This window comes from Trichoplax adhaerens, genomic scaffold (genome assembly GCF_000150275.1).
Source record: "Trichoplax adhaerens TRIADscaffold_25 genomic scaffold, whole genome shotgun sequence".
Lineage (NCBI taxonomy): Eukaryota > Metazoa > Placozoa > Uniplacotomia > Trichoplacea > Trichoplacidae > Trichoplax > Trichoplax adhaerens.
Genome location: NW_002060966.1, coordinates 460,579 through 479,363, shown reverse-complemented (window position 1 = coordinate 479,363; position 18,785 = coordinate 460,579). Strand labels below are relative to the sequence as shown.

General features: G+C 31.5%; 3 protein-coding genes across 3 annotated transcripts; all 3 read right to left on the bottom strand.

Moving 5' to 3' along the window:
* Nucleotides 1-624: 624 nt before the first annotated feature.
* TRIADDRAFT_61588 (uncharacterized protein) lies at nucleotides 625-4,223 on the bottom strand (the record flags this gene model as incomplete). Its single annotated transcript, XM_002117494.1, has 7 exons — nucleotides 625-725; nucleotides 1,311-1,411; nucleotides 2,626-2,666; nucleotides 2,906-3,018; nucleotides 3,132-3,231; nucleotides 3,394-3,452; nucleotides 3,602-4,223. The coding sequence occupies 7 exons, from the start codon at nucleotides 4,221-4,223 to the stop codon at nucleotides 625-627; spliced, it is 1,137 nt and encodes a 378-aa protein (XP_002117530.1).
* A 565-nt stretch (nucleotides 4,224-4,788) lies between these two features.
* TRIADDRAFT_61587 (uncharacterized protein) lies at nucleotides 4,789-6,522 on the bottom strand (the record flags this gene model as incomplete). Its single annotated transcript, XM_002117493.1, has 5 exons — nucleotides 4,789-4,887; nucleotides 4,977-5,065; nucleotides 5,250-5,271; nucleotides 5,750-5,838; nucleotides 6,078-6,522. 5 exons carry the CDS (start codon nucleotides 6,520-6,522, stop codon nucleotides 4,789-4,791), a joined length of 744 nt encoding a protein of 247 aa, XP_002117529.1.
* A 272-nt stretch (nucleotides 6,523-6,794) lies between these two features.
* On the bottom strand, nucleotides 6,795-18,633 carry TRIADDRAFT_61586 (uncharacterized protein; the record flags this gene model as incomplete). The annotated part of the gene is made up of 32 exons (XM_002117492.1): nucleotides 6,795-6,863; nucleotides 6,906-7,001; nucleotides 7,091-7,192; nucleotides 7,283-7,363; nucleotides 7,694-7,774; nucleotides 7,867-7,941; nucleotides 8,115-8,210; nucleotides 8,331-8,430; nucleotides 8,571-8,770; nucleotides 8,928-9,001; nucleotides 9,085-9,175; nucleotides 9,669-9,761; nucleotides 10,134-10,268; nucleotides 10,336-10,417; nucleotides 10,692-10,732; nucleotides 10,813-10,977; nucleotides 11,209-11,342; nucleotides 11,665-11,749; nucleotides 12,043-12,179; nucleotides 12,275-12,393; nucleotides 12,462-12,505; nucleotides 12,571-12,690; nucleotides 12,792-12,876; nucleotides 13,260-13,358; nucleotides 13,522-13,550; nucleotides 13,645-13,756; nucleotides 13,874-14,349; nucleotides 14,781-15,083; nucleotides 15,177-15,252; nucleotides 16,111-16,171; nucleotides 16,702-16,900; nucleotides 18,505-18,633. The coding sequence occupies 32 exons, from the start codon at nucleotides 18,631-18,633 to the stop codon at nucleotides 6,795-6,797; spliced, it is 3,789 nt and encodes a 1,262-aa protein (XP_002117528.1).
* Nucleotides 18,634-18,785: the final 152 nt, after the last annotated feature.

The window sequence follows — 18,785 nt, the reverse complement described above, 5'->3', positions numbered from 1 at the left end:
ACACTAGGCCGAGAATTCTTAAATCAAATGCAATACAAGTACTACCAATTTAATATTTTAATTGACGTTCTCAATGCGCTAACCTTGCAAATATAATGCATCATGTTAAGTTGCAAATTTTTCTAAGCATTTAATTATTGAATTATGTATTTATACGAGTTACGTATCTTATTATTCGAAGTACATATACAGTACAATAATACTCAGACATAACGTTAAATTATTCGTAGACAGTGATTACTTAATTATATAAGAATAGTAGTTGTAACGAATCAAAGTTCTTGGGATAAGTCGTTCTTTTTAATAGCCATAAAAATTTATTAACATACAGTAGGATAGAAATTTCATTTTTGTTCTGACATTACTGTAATTTAACTTAGTCTAGTAATTTCTCTAATTAACGTTTCTATAGCTAAATAATGATGGTATTTTATTAATGATTCAGTAAAGTTATCTGGCCGTGAATACAGAGGTACTTAGATTGTAATATTTATTTGAAATTTCAAAAAACCGATCGAGAATATTAATCAAATTTTCGGATATAGCCTCATTTACGGCCTAATTAAAGATATTTATTAAATATAGGACTAGCAACTAAATAAAATTAAAGATCTTAGATGATGATCAGATAAAGGTGGCTCTTGATAGAGTTGTTACAATGAGCAGATTGTCGAAGAGGCAGATACTAGCAATATAATTCTCAATTTGAATACAAACCTGCAGTTCTATTAATTAAAGTTGATATTCATGATTTTTAAGAGTCTATTACCCCATAGTGAACAATTAGTTCAATTACTAGTACAGTACTGTAATGTATTATCCTACCGATATTGATATCAGCATTGCTATTAAATAAATTTGATATTATTGCAATTCTTTATTTGAAGCCGCTATAAGCTAAAACCTCTCTATCTCAAAAGACAGATATTCTCTAACCTAGCAGTGTATAACTCTCGGTAGGCTTAAAATCGTACTCTACCTAACACTAATATGTACTGTAGGCGTGCATGTCAGTAGGTGCTAAGACTAAATATTATTGTGAGTAATTCTATAAAATACTTAATTGATAGAGGCAATAAAGCAAATTATTAAATGATTCAATCAAAGCAACCGTGAAGCATTCAAACAAAATATTTTAGAAGAAAATAGAAATTTAAAACTTGTAAGTCTAACACGTAGCGCCTAGACTAAGTCTCCATCAAGCATTAATAAAAGTATAGCGAATAACATTACGGGCTAAGACACAGCATCTAGCCTCAATCACCACCAAACACCAATAATAGTTGCTTGCGTATAATAAAAGAACTTACGAGTTAGACTCGCATTTCCTAGTTCAGTCTTCAAGAATAGGTAAGTCAAATTAATATTTTTAGCTACTACCTCTCCTTTTATACTTTTGATTAAACTGCGCCTAATGTAAATTAAGGATATAATTATCCAATTATACTAAAGTTTTAGCCTTTTAAATTTAGTAACTATAAATGTCCAAGACACAGTTCAATCATCAGCAGCTTTTGATTCCCATATTAAATAAGTTGCATAATGTGATTACTATAGAGTTCGAGAATTTCCAAGTCGTCAATAGTGTACAGGACTAAAGTTTAATGTTCGTTAACATTGACTGCTGCGATAATCCTAACAAAATAACATCTATGATTACAAACAATATTCTATCTCAAAAATAATTGACATAAAAATAAATTTAATTGGTCTCTTAGTAATAATGCGTATCTTCTCTAGCTAAAGCTAAAGCAAAATACACTATATTGATAAGTACAACAATTATAACTATCTATTTTCTTTATGAAGAGGAAATACGCGCTAGTCATTACATATACTTCCTTGTATTGATCTATCAGACGCTCTATTGGTAAACATAAATTTAGGTGTAGTAGCCTTTCAATGAATTTTGGTGTATATCAGAAATCATGAGATTATTAACTTGTTCTTGCTTCTATGAATCTCGTAAGCATAAGGCAAAGAATATTATTAGCAAGTGATATAACACTGGATAATAACTATTTTAATGCTCTAAGGAGAGAATCAGTATTTAGTGGCAACTTCATTGGCCATATTAAGTCATAACTTGTAACGAAAGCGCGACTTCATAGGTAAGAAAGAGCAAGAAGTCACCTTGCAATGCGAACCAACTCCCTGCATTGAATACATGCTTTTGCTTTTGCTTTTGTTTTTACAGCTTAAATAGACCAAAATATTAAATTGTTTATTATACGAGTATGCATAAACTCAATATGTTCTGAAATATAAAATTTAGGCCCAAAAGTATAATATACCGAAAAGTGACATCAGCTCTATCAATTATACTCCCAAAAATTATTTCAAAGATTTATAACACCAATTTATTACAAATAAATTAAACTTCCTTCAAAATTATTGATGTATTATGGTCGCAAATTGATATATTTGGAAATGATTTGATCAATTCGCATCAAGCAGATAATACAGTTTTATGGCCTGAAGTCGTAATTAGTTTTATAGTAATACATTTCAAATGTAAAATTGTACGCAGAACTGAATCTACTTGCTGTGTTATAGCATATCATAGGAGTCCATAGCCAAAACTTTGGACATGAGATTAGTTATAGAATATAAAATTAAAAATACCAGTAAACTTGGCCGACATAGTAAGCAAAGTTTTTACATACCTATCACATTTTGGTTAGAGATAAAACATTAAATAAACGACGATAGAATAAAGCAGACGTATCGCTTTGTGAATTAAGGAAAAATTTAAAGTGTATTCTTTAGCTCTTTTACCGTATGGAATCATCCGTAGTCAAAATCATGTAATTTCCTAAAGCTGGCATTTTCTAGCCACACATTCCCAATTTGATCCTAATTCAAAACGATATAGCAGCGATGGATATTTTTTATCCATGAATACCAGCCATTTCGTAGCACGTGCTAGTGACTCCTGCAACTGTGCAATCTTTCCAAGAATAACGATTACAATCTTGGTAAATACCATACGAACAATATCTTTACAAGCTTTAGAGCCTAAATAAAGTGAATAAAATTAAATATTAGAACAAACTTTACATGGTATAAAAGTATCAGTTACAATGGCATGATAGTATTGAAAGTACTACTGTAGATTAATTCGATTTTACCCAATGAATAAATTCCAGCTTCAGTTAGTAATCTAAATAACTTTTCCACAGATATTCTTATTATTGCAGCTATTTCCGGTGTTACTTCCCAATAACCATCCTTTAAATATTAAGAAATATCAGTTTACGATATCCTGTTATACTAAACATCGGCAGCTATAAAAAACAGCTTATCGTTAGTGTATCTTTAAAAAGATTCCTTATATCGATAGTGTAAGTCTATGTTCTAATCATGACTTTATTATATTAAATTATTTCGTACCGATACTTGAAACATCATCAATTCCCTGCAATTTATATAGGTCAAATTTTTCATTTCCTCTATGAATAATTAAAACGATTAGGATTAATTTCTCGACTAATATAATTTATCTACAAACTCTTTCTTAGATTAACTTACTGGCTATTAGAACATAATTTAGTGCGGGTAAATTATTAATAAATTGATTATATTGCAATTTAATTCTTACTTGGATTTTCAGGCTCATCAACAAGATTGTCTTTAGTATTCGCAGATTTGTACTTTTTTGCTAGCGCTTTAGATTTTCTGAATTTCATTTGCCTGTATTCTACCTTCTTATCATCGTCTAATGTTTCCTCCTTAGCTAAATTAGAATGATCATCAGCACTTGCGCCTAAAGAATTAAAGTTAGTTCTAGATAGAAAGCTATTAGTTTGTCTCCCGACACGTAAGAATCCTTTTAAGGCCTTAGCAGAAGTTGCCAGTGAACCAAGTTTAGCCGCCCTGTTAGGTTCTATTTCTACAATATCCTCCTTAGCTCCATTCATACTAGCGTATTGATATTCTATCTTCGCCTTGTGCTTGTTTATTTCAATAGACGAACTTGGTTTAGGCTTGTGTATTTGTTGAACTAATAGTTCTTCATTAGTCTTAGATTGTGAATATGAAAGAGGCGGGAATAGCTCAGATGCTGAAGATCCTGGAAGTGGAGGAGGTGGACATGGTTGAGATGCTTGTGCTGGCGGAGGTCCTGAAGCTATCCGACTTTTACTTATCCGAAAATGTTGAGATCTTAAAGTCGGTGTGGGTCCTAAAGATGACGGAGGAGGTGGGATAGCTGTATATAACATGATTTTAATTTTTTAAGCTATTTCAGTTAAATAAAATACCTTAATCTATTGTGCGAGTGTAAATTGAACATAGCATAGATATATAAATGCATACAAGTTATTAAAGCTCATTTTCTATCCAAAAATGAAACTGCCAGCTTAGTTATTCTACGCAAAATATCGCCTTAATAAGTAAAATTCAATTATATTATTACTTGACTCCTCCATTCTTCTGAGAGTAGCTAGGCTTCTAAACTTCCGAATTAATTTCTGCTGATAAAAAGCAAATATAATATAATGGATGATGACTTCCCAGAGCAAAATTCAAATTCTGAAGCTGTTTGAATACACTTTAAGTTTTACTAACCCCTGCTTGAAGGCCATCTTGAGCAGTACGTGGAGAATTTGAATTAAATGATGAAATTGCTTCTATAGAAGAATCTAATGCACCTCTAGTCTGCTTCATACCTATAGATAGTTCTTAATTTATTGGAAATATAAAAATAACGATTAATAGACAGTTTCTATCTGATAGATATATACTATATATACATATTGAATATCATTTGAAATTTCATAGATAGATTTACTGTTTACTTTGCGTTCTCTCATCTTTTATTTCTGCCGTATACGTCTGTTCTTCCATGGAGAAGTTTTCAGAACTACCTACTATTGCTCTTTCAAGCTAAAGACGGAAATTGAATTTGTATCGATAATTTACTCCTCAAGCATGTCCAAACCTAATTTTTATACTCAGTAAGAGTAATTGCTCACCTTCTCAGACGTTCGAGTTGAAAGGTGCTTTGATGAGGTCGATGGATCATAAAAGTTCCCAAATTGATCGTCAAGGACCTTTTCTGTCCCTTTTAAACGAATAAAAAGATTTTCTTATATAAAATAAATTTTACCTGACAGACTAGAATAAGCTAATGATGCCTTGAGTTCTATAGATCGAATCAGCTAGTATGAAGTTATGATTACTCCTGTCCATTTTTTTTTTGGATAAGGCTTTCTTCTTCATGGTGGGTATAATTTTGAAATGTTTACCTGCAGCCGCGTAAAATTCTTTCTAAAAATGAAATAAGATGGAGCAATGAAATTGCTAAACAAGTTCTATAAGGTGTTTTTTGTTACGTAATGCTATGAAGGCAACTTTAAAGATTCATTGTTATTGTAAAAGCAGAATGAAATTAAAAATGAACTTGTAGTAAGTTGACGATTTTTGCCTTTACTAAGAGGGCTATAACTTAAAACTATAAGAATCAATGCTGTACTACCTGTAATTATCATTGTAATTTTAAATAATGAGCTTAATATTGTTATCGTCTCATAATTATGCATATTGTACTAATGATTAATCAGAAGTTCATATTTGAGTGAGAATTAGAATAATGAATAGCATTGAATACATTAATGTAAATCGCATTAAATGCTATACGTAGGGAAGAAAAACGGACAATATATCTATATTACCAAGTTGTAAATTGCTCTATTGGTAAATAATCTCATCATGGCTAAATAATGCTCTAGTTTAAGCAATGAAAAACCTTTTTAGGTAAAGCAAGCATTTCCCCTTCTTCGCTGTCATCAATTGCTTTACTTGAAAATGCCTTGCAAATTTCTGGTTCACACTCATCTGGCTCGATAGATGTCATTAATCAAATTTAATGTTTAAGCAAGGAATTCAAACTTTTAAGTGATAACGGTACTTTATAATGATTTATATTAATTTCAAATCCAGCCAAAATTAGTTACTAAGGTAAGGCTAGTTTTTTATTAATCTATTCTCATGTATTGAAGTATTAGAATTATTATTTATCCATTGATTACTTCCTAAAAGTAGACCATTAAAATCATCTGATACGATCCTAGTACCTTCTTTCGCCTCTAATATATATTCATTACATAAATCATCATCATTTTCTTCATCTTCATCTATTCCACAGCAATATGCTGCTTCTTCTTCTTCAATTTCATCTTCCTCTTCCGCATCTTTATTGATAACATCAATGGTAACCTCAGGATCGGAAAACTCCGGTAATTCCGTTTCCGATATTATAGAATAGTTTGATTCGCTATTTGTAGAGAATTCATCCGATGACGTACTTGCACAGCTTGAAGGGAATGAACTTGGAGTATAACACCGAATCACATTTTCTCTCGTTCTGGAAGATTGTCGTGAATCTCCAATTCCAGATTTTTTACCAGATATCATACTATCTTTATTATCGTCTTCCTGGCCGATACATGAAACAAAGTTACCATTCAAGTAAGTAAATGGATAACTGATATTGCCAATGGAATAGAACATGATCGTCATATTAGAGATCGCAAATTATTAAAACTATAAACTAGATACAAAAGCTACCATACCGAAGCAAATTTTATACCCATAGTAACATATCAATATTGAGTATGCGATATAGAATTGATTGCTAGGGTTACTGATACTTTGTTGACAGTGGATTAAAAGCATTGGAAGTACAAGCTTGCTGGAATAATTCGAATCTAGCTAATTTACTTTAAATAGTTTACTACTTAAATGATAGATAAGTTTTAATATAGAAATTTAAGAGCAATCGGTGTTCTATTTTACTTCCGTCTTTTGGATGTAAATACAACTACTGCTAGAATAACAAAATAATTACCGTGTCCATTTAGCTAACGTTGAAATTAGTACTGCCAATTATAGGATCGCCTTACCGTCTTTCCTCTCCAACCCACATAAGATAGATCATCGATGTCTTCAAGTCTTATTAATTTACTTAAATCGAAGGATTCTCTTCGGTCACTTTGGTCCTGTACGAAAGTGTAAATTATATTTACATTTAATAAATAAATCTGCTGTTTATTTTAATCTCTGCGACAAGATATCTCATTTATGCTACCTGGCTACGATCTTCAATGGCTACGAAACTCGTAAATGGGCTGACAATAGAATAGCGTTGGCTTATTTTAATGATATCTTCTTTCCGATCTATTTTAAAAGCCTGTACATCGTCATAGCGGTTATTCATAATATCTAATTATCTATAATATAGATTACACTGCGTTCCCATTTTGATATTTTTGATAGCTACCTCATGGGTGGTGCGCTTTATATTATAGACTCCGTCGTCGTAATCACGAATTAGAGCTCGCGCTGTCAATTGATGTAGAATCTAGTGATATTGATAGTAAATTTAAGGTTTAAAATAGATTTCAAAAATCGAATTTAAATATGACACAGTTAAAGTGCCAATATCATGTTTTTAATATTTTCTACATTATTTGCAAATCTATCTCCTCATTTACCAATTACCAATACTTAGATTAAACGTTATTTGCTCTATTACAGTCAATGCACCAATCAATTAATGTGTAAAATGACATTTACTAATGTAATTATGAATAGAAGCCTGAAAATCGAACAACGACTAAGCTAAAGTCTCCATTTCAACCTAAGGATAACTATTGCGTGAAACCCAAGTTTTAATTTTATTAAGACCCACCCTTCCTGTTGTGATACACAATTCGGATGTAGATACGACAGTAGAAATTTGGATTTCACCAATGCTGGCTTCCAAAGTAGCCTATTAATCAGGCATAATTCATGTCATAAAATACTAACAGGATCATTACAAAAATTACAAATGCTCGTGAGATAAAGATTCTATTTCCTAACCTGCGTACAATTGGAAACAAAACCATATATAACTTGTCTTGATCCATTAAACAAACTAACGATATCAGCGGGAGCCTATTGTAAAAGAAAATTAAAATATTGTCTGCAATCAAAGGTAATTTATTTTATTGAAGTAATAGTGTTAAATCTTCTCTTATATCGATACCCAAGGAGCTAAATTTGAAGATTTATTCAATTCTAGCAGCCGATAGATTCACTGAATGTATACAGAATTTGACTATAATCACCTGCATAAGTTGTTGAGGATTATCATCAAATTGCTGCCAGTGGACAGCTACTGATGTTAATGTTGGTTGAGAAGCTTTATAAATTTGATTTTGTATCTAATTAGGTTAGATTAGATATAACACGTGAAATAGTATAAACAAAGGATAAATTTTAAATATATTAGGCCAGAATATATTTTATCCCTTCAATCACTCATTATACGACGATTTTTGAACCTTTTGTTGCCATTTGGATCTAAATTTTGTATCGAAGTGTTCATGATAGCCAGCTCCAATTTTCGCCAAAGTACGCATAAAATAACGATTACTCGTATCTCTATTGTATGCGTAGAGAAGATAAATTAGCAAACCGATTATGCGGATTCTTCTTTATATCAGATCTTATTGGATTATCATTAATATTAAATGACTTGGTTCATAAAATCGAGTATCAGAAATATTAAAAATACTACTGACCCAGTAGAAAAGGTAAATAATCTCAAATTGTCTATTTTATCACGCCTTAAAATGGCAGTAATGGAATTTTCATCGCCAAAATGTCCATCGGAAATTAAGAATACGTTAGAAACGGAATTGGCTTTTAGTTCTTTAACGATATGCGTAAAATTATCGATAACGTGGTAAAAATTGCTATTTCCCCAAGACGCCGACAAGGACTATAAATCATAAAATAATTATGTTAACTGATGATTGTAGCTTCTCAAGGCAATAGTCATGTACTAGAATCGTAAATCTATTAGCTCTAATCCTTTATCTATGAATTTTTTAAACACTACTATGAATATTTATTTTCCAGATTTATTATCTACTTACTCCGATAAATTTTATTGCCATATTAACCGATTCTTTACTCACTTCTTGGTACATCGGGAATAGCTCGTTATGTGCTAAGAAAACAATCAAGACACGATTTAACTTATGTCAATTTTTTTAGATTTACTTTGTGCAACAGTAATTTGGTTGCATTTACCTGAACCAAATACAACAATATTAAATCGACACTCTGGAGGAAGATTCGTCAAGATTAAAGCTGCAATCTTCTGGGTATCCATTAAGCATTGCTACAGTTATTGATAGAATTATTGGGCTTAGTAGTAAAATAAGACATAAATAAAGCTTTTCGAAATATAGATGATGGCATTTGGAAATATCGTTGTTCCGATTTCTTTACTACTAAAGTAGACTAAAAGAATCTTAAAGAAATATTCTTTTATGTCGTTACTGTAATCTTGCATCTACATATATTAATTATACTGCGTTGATAATGTGATGTATGTCAATTCTATATTAGTTAAGAATATACTAGGAGATATTATTGGATCTATTCATTATACAGTGTTTATTAATTATCTTATATTTCTCATTTTAACTCATATTTTAATTACTTCATTTCTAGACTAGAGGAACGATCGTGGTTACAACTGCTTGTCTACGATTACGGGCAATAACGGCTCTTGCCTAATTGAAATTTCTTTTTTATGACGTATCAACATAGAATAGAATGTTGGTAATCAAACAAACTTTATAACTAATTCATAGATGTAATAACGGCACCTTCATGGAATTTGACATATCTAGAGCTATGATAATTTCTGGTCGAGGATTTTCTGTTACATCAAACTCTGGATAGAAAGTTAACATGCATGCCTAGAGGTACACATAAAGATGCATCTGTATTATAACGGTTCAATAAATATTAGACTATTAAATAGCATTTAATACTATCAAGATTATATAGTTAAATTATTTGACATTTATGTGCGGTTATACTGAACAAAACCGGTTTAATTTGATTCTACTATACTCATTGAATCAGAATTTGAAGATAGTTTAAGACCATCGAATTTAATATTAAATTATTCGATATTATATCTCGCGTACAATTATACTAAACGGCAAAGCCTGACTGGGTATCTTCTCTATCAATATTGGCCATTACTAAGAATGACTATGAATTATTTAAGCACTTCTATCCTTATTTTCTCGCACTGACTTCGAGATAGAATAGAAACAACTGACCTGGCTATCAGTATCTGGATATTTTTCAACCCACATTCTTGGTACGTGAATTTCCGCTAATCGTATTAATAATCGAAATCCATTATCGAACTTTGTCATTTGTCCAGTTTCCACCACAGCTTTAGTAGCAGTCGTCTGTAAATATTATTGCTTCGTTATCTCGTTTTATTTATTTTTATTGGATAAAGAATGAATTGCTTACTTTTTGTCTAATTTGATGTGTTGGCGAGCTAATCGATCTAATTTCGAACGGCATTTCAACTCGAACCTGAACCGTTGCATTGCTATTATCAATAATGATGAAATAATCAAGCACATAAACCCTCGAGTGCAGTAAAATAATTGCAAGATAGGGGATCTTATTCTCTATAAACGATAGCTAGCAAATTACTGTCAGGCTTTTAAAATCTCGCTGGCGCTTAAATTACCAGTACACCGTCCAAGAAGGTATTATTTAGTAAAATAACTATTGCATTTTAACTTTATAATCCGACTATATTTATTGCTATGTACTCTACTCAATAATAAAAGTATCATTTCTTAAAGTTTTTGCCTTACACTGATTTGACTTCGTTAATCTTGACCGTACTCACTGCATCCTAAATGAGATTTTAAATTTCAGTAGTTAGATACTAATTAACCATATGTCTAGCGATGAAAGTAAAAATTCTACGCAAACCTGGGTTACATTGGATAGTGCTTCTTGTTTTTTCCACGGAGCCAGATTAGATGGCAGGAAAAAGTCGAAACAGTCACCTTCCATAGACAACTCGGTGACATAAGTTATTTTGATTAATACTTTAGAATTAGGAGGTAAATTCCCAACGCTGACAGTAAAAATATCCTAAAGAAATGGTAAATATAAAGCAATACTGCTTAACTTTCTATGCATTGAAAGGAAGTGAATTTCAAAAGATGGCTAATATTGCCTGTGGTTATTAACTTATATACTCGTATGTTAACATAAACTTATTGTAGACAGGAAATTACCGCAACCGCTCTCATTAAATACGTAAAAAGTTGAAATGATTTTCATTAATGAAATAGTAGCTATGTTGTGTTTGAAAGTTCATACTGGTGATTCTTCGTCCATTAGGTAAGCTCCATCTTTTCTAGCTACAGCAGCTTCATATTCTTTATGCGCTTTCTCTTTTTCTTTGACTTGGCCAATAATATGTTTGTTATTGATAAAGGCTTCAAACCCACATACTGTAGGGATGGAATAAAATTAGTACTACATATGGGCATTTCAGCTCGTCAAACAATCAAAAAATAATCTTCGATATCATTTTTTTTCTTTATTACTGCTCATACTAGCCAATTATACTTTAGCTAACTGCACAGTAATAGAAATTTGTATACTTTTAATTGCAAAATACAATTAAGCACTCAGTTTATGTTTAATATTAGCTGTGCGAAATGCTTCATTTTCCTCCGTAATTATAGCCTGGTAGACCTCATGCAAGTGAGCTTTACCTATCACCCATAAACCTCAAATTACAAACTATCGTAATTAATATTCATGAATTACCTGCTGCTCTATCATCCAGAGGAAATACATATTTTGCTTCAATTGGTTGTGATGATTTGTTAAAATAGCATTGTAATACCACCACCTATAAATAAATTAGCAGAATAATTAGTCAAGGTCACTAATAAATCAATTTTTAATGAAATTTAGAATATCAGCATTGGCACTAAATAATCGTTAGTCAATTGCCATCATCGATATCTCAGTTTAAATTCGATCTCTTCAGAACGAATTTAGCTCTTAATAAAGTTATATGCAATTTACACTATAATGGGAATTCTAAATTAACTATTTTATTATAACAAAGGCCATTAAAATATATACTCTCTATCCTAATTCATACTCTTAGTACCCTTTCACAGTGTAAATTATGTCTACCTCTGCGGCTAAATCCAATAATTTAGCTCTGAAATGAACGTCTGTTAATGGTATGGAAATATCATTTGAAGTCTTTAATCCAGCTTCACTGACTCTTTTGGCTGTCCCATTTAGTAGCTTGGTTATATCAATTTCGGCTAAGGTTGACGGTATGAATATAGGAATTGAACACTTATAAGTTGTATCCTGCTATGAAATCGATTCTCTATATTGCTACAATATTAATATTGACCTGAATTATCAAGAAACAGATGCGAAGGCGCAGGCTGATCTTGCAAAGTTTCCGGATAATTTAATTTTAACGTTGATGTCGTTTTCGGATCGCTAGCTAAGTTGAATTCGACTAAATATCTGAAAAGAAATTTTAACCTAGTTAATATTACTTTAAAGCATAGATTGATATACGCATAAAGAATTACCTGAGTTTTTGTTGCTTTTCATCAAATATAGCATATTCGTTATTCTGCAATTAAAAGTTATAAGTCGAATAAATTTCGATATTGATAAGGTGATTATAACGCCAAGTACTTCGTAAATAGCTAGTATTGCCTTATACATGGATGATTGTTGTTCAGTTTCAGCAATTCCAATTACGCTATCATAACCTTGTGGAGGAGACTTTAATTCTGTCTGTTTATTAGTATATTCCTATTACAATTAGAAAACATTAGTAATAGTTAATTTTTTCTTGCTTGTATATAGAGTATTTAACAGTCGTAGCATTTTGCTATACCCATAGCGTAACTTACCTTGCTCTTGCCTAAAGCAACTTCACTAATAATCATCATTCGATTTCCAGACATTTTCCCAACATCAGTAAACTGCAAGCTGGTGCTAAAACAAATTTAGATAGATATTCGAATAGTTAATAATCATTGCTTGATAGTATTAATTTTACTGCTATTTAAGTTGTCAATAAATATCAAATAAAAATGTTGAAGATCGTAATTAAAATTGCAATAGTCACTATTCAGAGAGTATCAAATGCTTCCTACTTTAATATCAGAAATAATAAGCCTACATTATAATTGTAACGGAAATTTTCCTATTTGATTGGAAAAAAAGCGAATCTGATCACTAGTAAACTTTGTTATTGGAAAATGGTTAAGAGCTAGTGATTCAATAAAATCACGGGTTTATACTTCCATTTTCTTAAAGGGTATTAAATACAGGAACTAGAGGATATCTTATGGTCGTAAAATAATAATCTTGCATACTTAAGTGAATCAGCAAAATAAATTCCACTGCCGAGATGACCAACATCAGACCTTTTACCACCATGACTGCTAACGACAATTCTAGGCATTAATAAACCTCTGCAAAAAATAAATTGAAAGATTATTAAAACATAATTCCATCACCTGTAGCACTAATGGTCATATCGTTGCCTATTCCTGACTATTCGTATTAACTCGACTTGGAAATTAGCTAAGCAACCGATTTTAAACAATTTATGAGGTTTATTGAAATTAAGATCACCTGGAAAGGATCCCAACAAAGTTAGCAACCTATATTATAGAATAGAATTCCAGAATAAGTCAATTTCGCTATCTTCTAAAACAGTTTCAACATTGACTAGCAATAGATTAGAGTTGGACTTACATGGCTAGCGTGAAAGAGTAATTTTTTATTTCCAATGTCAAGAGTAAATAATCTCTCTTCGCTCTGCCGACTTAAGCTAAATATTCTATTAATTTTTATTGTTGTAGGCTCGCTGTGATCGTAAAAGTTTATAGACTTTTTAAATCAGTATTTAGTGTTTTGGAATTTCCGTTTCTAGCAAATAAGTAATGAACATTATTTACTGTAAAGTAAGATAACTTTAACTTACCCTTTCCAGGATGATAAAGTATAATTCTTTATGGATTTAAATTCATGGCTGTTTTCTTCCAAATTTTGAATATCACACTTTAATGCTTTATACTTGGCATTTATACTACTATCCATCTTCCAATCGGTTAATTCACTAACATTAATGATGTCCCGTATTAATTGACAAAGATCTTGCTTATCACTAATTAATCGGAATGAATCAATAGTTCTATCATCATTTTTGTGTGGAATTAAGGAGTAAAATTGTTGACTAAGGTTGCTGATTTGATCATAGCGGTTTTCGGATAGGCAGGTCTTTAATTTGAGGAGAATCCCTTCCGCTGATGCAATATTTTCGTTCGTAATCTCTTCCACGGATGATGATAATATTTCATCTAATTCTCCTACGGCTTCTGCCCATAAACATTGCGTTAACGAAGCAACATCTTCAGATACTATGGTGTCTGTGGTTTCAGATTGGAAATAGTTTAAAACCTAGTAGCATCAGATTAAATGAAAGGTAAAATCAACAATGCATCGACAATAGCAGCAACGATGATCTAGTTCGAAAAAGAATTAGATGATTTGCAGGAATCTGCAATTTTAAAGCTTCATTTTTCTTATTATCCTTTCCTATTGTTAAGCTATCCTCTATCAGATACTGTGATTTTTTTAGCTTTAAGATTGAAATCTGTCATAATCTAAGGTTACATCTGTATTTTTTTCGCTATCTTAGACGTAGTGGCTTTTATTACGCTATAAGTTTGGGTAGGAAATAGTTTTATTTCTTATGCCTAGCAAGTAATCGTTGCAGTGCTTTGAAGTTTAACTTAATTTCTATTTAATCAAGACTTGACAAATTAACATTTTATTCGGGTGGACTATTGAAATTATTGAAAGCTCATAGTATATAATAATTAATAAACCTCATTTGCTCTTTCTGAACCAATACAAATTGGAAGTCTTGTCCAGCATTTCTGCATATGATACGGTGACTTGGTGTGTAAATTATATAGATGGGAGTATAACTGAATTGCCTGATCAAGATTTGGACAATATCGATATTCCTTGATTTCTTGACAATGAGCATTTCTCAAATTGATGTTTTCATCTTCCTTTTCGTATTTAATAATCTTACGATGCACATAGACACGAAAGGATAAATTTTCAGTTTCTCCTTGCTGCAATTCAATGCCAGCAAATTTCTTTTCCTTACTGCCTGAATCATTCTAAAATTGAATAGCATTGAAAGTAGGGCCATTATTATGCAAAATTAATGTAAATTTACAGGTTAAGGCTAGTGTAACTCCACTTAAACTTACCTTTAATAGCACTAGTTTTAGAACTTTATACCGGCTTTGAAAGGTATCATTATGGCGATCATTGTCAGTCCAAACTCTATAAGATTAATAATAAAATATGAAACCTAAAGGATGGCTGCGAAAGGTTTGTTCGATTAATTTACCAATGGTGTTGCACACGCACGGAACTGCAAATTGGATACTTGATTTATTTGGATTGAGTTACAATAATTTACTACGGACTTATGATTACGGTTGTGTGATAATTTCTATAATTCAAAATGCTCTACAGAGTTCCAATGCATGTCTTTTACTACTTTGACAAGATAGGCAAAATCAGGGAAAACTTGACCGGCTTTATGAACGTTTAGCTTATAGCCACATTCCAAGTCAATGGAGAAGAATTATACAGCATATCTACTATATTTACTGGATGCTTTTATCTTGAACTAGGTATTTGAAAACCCAATTTTACGAAGCATACTTTAGTCCATTACTGAGCTGAGCATTGCATGACCAAATAGGAGTCTTAGAGTGCATTCAAGAGTTATATTTAATTATTCATTTTTTATGGAGATGAAATCTATTTGTGGGTTGGTTTACTAGGTAATTGGTTAGCTTAAATGATAAAATGAGTTTTGGAGATATATAACAAATAAATGCAGCTCGAAGGTCAATAATATAAAACAAAAGATGAAAATTTGGACTCTTGAATACATTTAAGAACTACTGTAAATCAGTCATTCACTATTTAGATATAATTTGCGTTTTAACGCTTGTTTACTTTTAGCTTAGCTTCAATGAGCAGAGAACTTTGAGATTTATAACAAAAATAAATGGAAACGTAAGATCTCAAATATAAAAAGAAGTTGAATACTTCATTCATGAATACTATTTGCTTTGATGAGCAAATAACTTTGCAGAGACAGAAAGGAAAATAGTAATAGGAACTTACGGTATCTTGTTTAAATCAAAAGCTGAATATTTAGATTTTTCTTGAAAGGAAACTTTTGGTACTGCAATATAGATAAATTTTGCAATCATTAGAGACATTGTACGTTTACATAAATAAAATATGGACAAGTCAGAGCCAAAAGCTTTGCCTATCCTTCAAATCTAATTTGTTAAAGAAGCATGATGAAGCAATCAGAGTTATATTCGGTTAAATCATCACTTGTTATCACTCTTGACTCACTATAGTCTCTCTCTCTATTCTTATAAAGTAAGCAGGATACCCTACTGTATCACAAATTCGAGAATAGCTATTTCTAAATCAAGATAGAGTTCATTATGCAATAGCCAAGCTTTTTCTAGGCATTTTTGTTAATAGCATATACAAGTACTATAAAATACTATACAGGCTAAATAAGTACAGGACTATTACGCTGCAATATGACTGCTACGATAATTTATCATGGCTGTCACAGCACTGTCTTTATTTGTCTTCGATTAGCTGAGTCTTAATATGGTGATTCGTGTTATTTATAAGAGAAAATTTAAGCAGGAAACTCTTCCGTTTCAAACTGATTGATAAAGTTGAACTTACCCACCACTTTGCCTTGAGCGAATAATTCAGGTGACAATTTAACGGATACAAGAAATTCTTGATGATTGAGAAATGCTTGCTTCTCGTTACAAGCGTGTATAANATCCACTGATACTACGGGGATAGCCAGTTTATCAGCTGTTCTACCTTTATAACTATCGAGGTAGTCTTCATTCTGATCGACCACAAGAAAGTGAGTCTAAAGAGGATAAATCGATACGATCAGAGTTTGAAGGATTCACGGATAAGTAGCATGATTTTACGTCTACAAGTAATTTAATAAGTGAAATTCTGTGTTGACATCCGAATATAGATAAAACATAGAGCCTGTGCAAAAGGATGGAAATTAAAGTAGCCAAGATATAATGAGAAAATAAGAACGAATGCATTTGTCCGTGCTGTTTAATTATTTTGTAGAAATGAGTTTATCTTTTGTAACCTGCTTGATCTCTGCTGGCAGTATACGATAGTTTTATTCATCTATTATTAATTTTATAGCCTACTTTGGCTCATCAAGTTATCCTATGACCGCCAAATGCAGTTACCAGTTGATACTAACATTATAAACTATTATATAGGAGGTTACATAATAAACGAAAAAGAATGAATTTATTTCTCTATCTAATTTAATTCTTTCACAGAAATGTATTCATCTTCTTTAGTCAGCATGATCTCTAGTGGCAGTATGCAGTAGTTCTGCTTCCTATCATTAATTTATTAGGCTACAGTGACTGATCAAGTTGTTCCATAATTAGCAAATGCCATTTTATATTAAAATTGTATATGTTATTATCGGGGATCGTTTTATCCTACAGGAGATTACTTATTACACGAAATGAATGAACGTACTTATCCACGTAGTTCAATTATTTCATATTAATGAGTTTACGTTCTTTAGTCTGCTTGATCTCTGGTGAGAGTATGCAGTATTTCTACTCCTATCAATAATATTATAGCCTACATTGATGGATTGATCAAATTACCCCATCATGGGCAAAATCAGTAGCTTATTAACATTATATACGTTTACGTCGAATGATTGCTAGTTAACATCCAGTTAGAGTATCCAAACAAAAGCATTCATCCATGTTGTTAATACAAGGATATCTTACTGTGAATATACTAAGTATCTTCTACATTCTAAGTGATAAATAATTAATAGTATCACGCAATAATTTTATATCTGATCCTTCATTTTCTTGACTAATCGAACAATTCGAGTATCTATTTTGAGTAACTAATACTACTTATGAAATAATCAACTTGGAGCTAGTTAGCTTACTAATAGAGTAAAAGGGGAACTTATTTATGCATGTTGTTCATTTGTTTCGTTAAACAGGAATTAATTTCTATTTCTACATTCTGCGTGATAGTTCACAATGTCTCACGAAACAGCTTTACAAATTATCAACACTTATACAGGGTGTATACCCCTATTGATGGACCTAATACTGATAATATATAGCCATTACCGATTCGTAGAGCACACGATGATTATATAATGGATTCATAAAGCAAATACAGATTTAAGGAACTATTCAAATCCCTCGCACATGTTCTGTATTCGTTTGCAGTTAAAGTTGATAACGTAAACATAAAACTATTCTTGAGTCGCTAGCATTCTACGGACAACAGTTAATACAGAATCTAAATTATAAACGATCTGATCGAAAATGATATCTTTCTAATTCTTAAAATTAGAGTTACAAATAAATCAGTGATTGTATGCTCATTTTGGCTCTAAATTAAAAGATCTTCCATACAGCACTTTCTTTCACTTCCGGGTGATAATCACATTCTTACTTTTCGATTGATGATATAGGAGATGGTGCCATCATGATTGGTAATTAATCGACGTATTTCTTGTTTCTTCTTGAAAGGAAGGCTATAACTCAGTTGCAAGGCAAAGGTATAATTTGAAAAAATTCCCATCCTAGATAAGTGATCCAAAACTGAAAACTAATAATCTATAAAATGATTACTCAATAATAACATGGCTGCTAATAATGAATAACTAGACTATTTCTCTCGATTAAACAAAAGCATCGCTGGCAGGTTTATTCCCAGCTAATAAAGTCGATGGC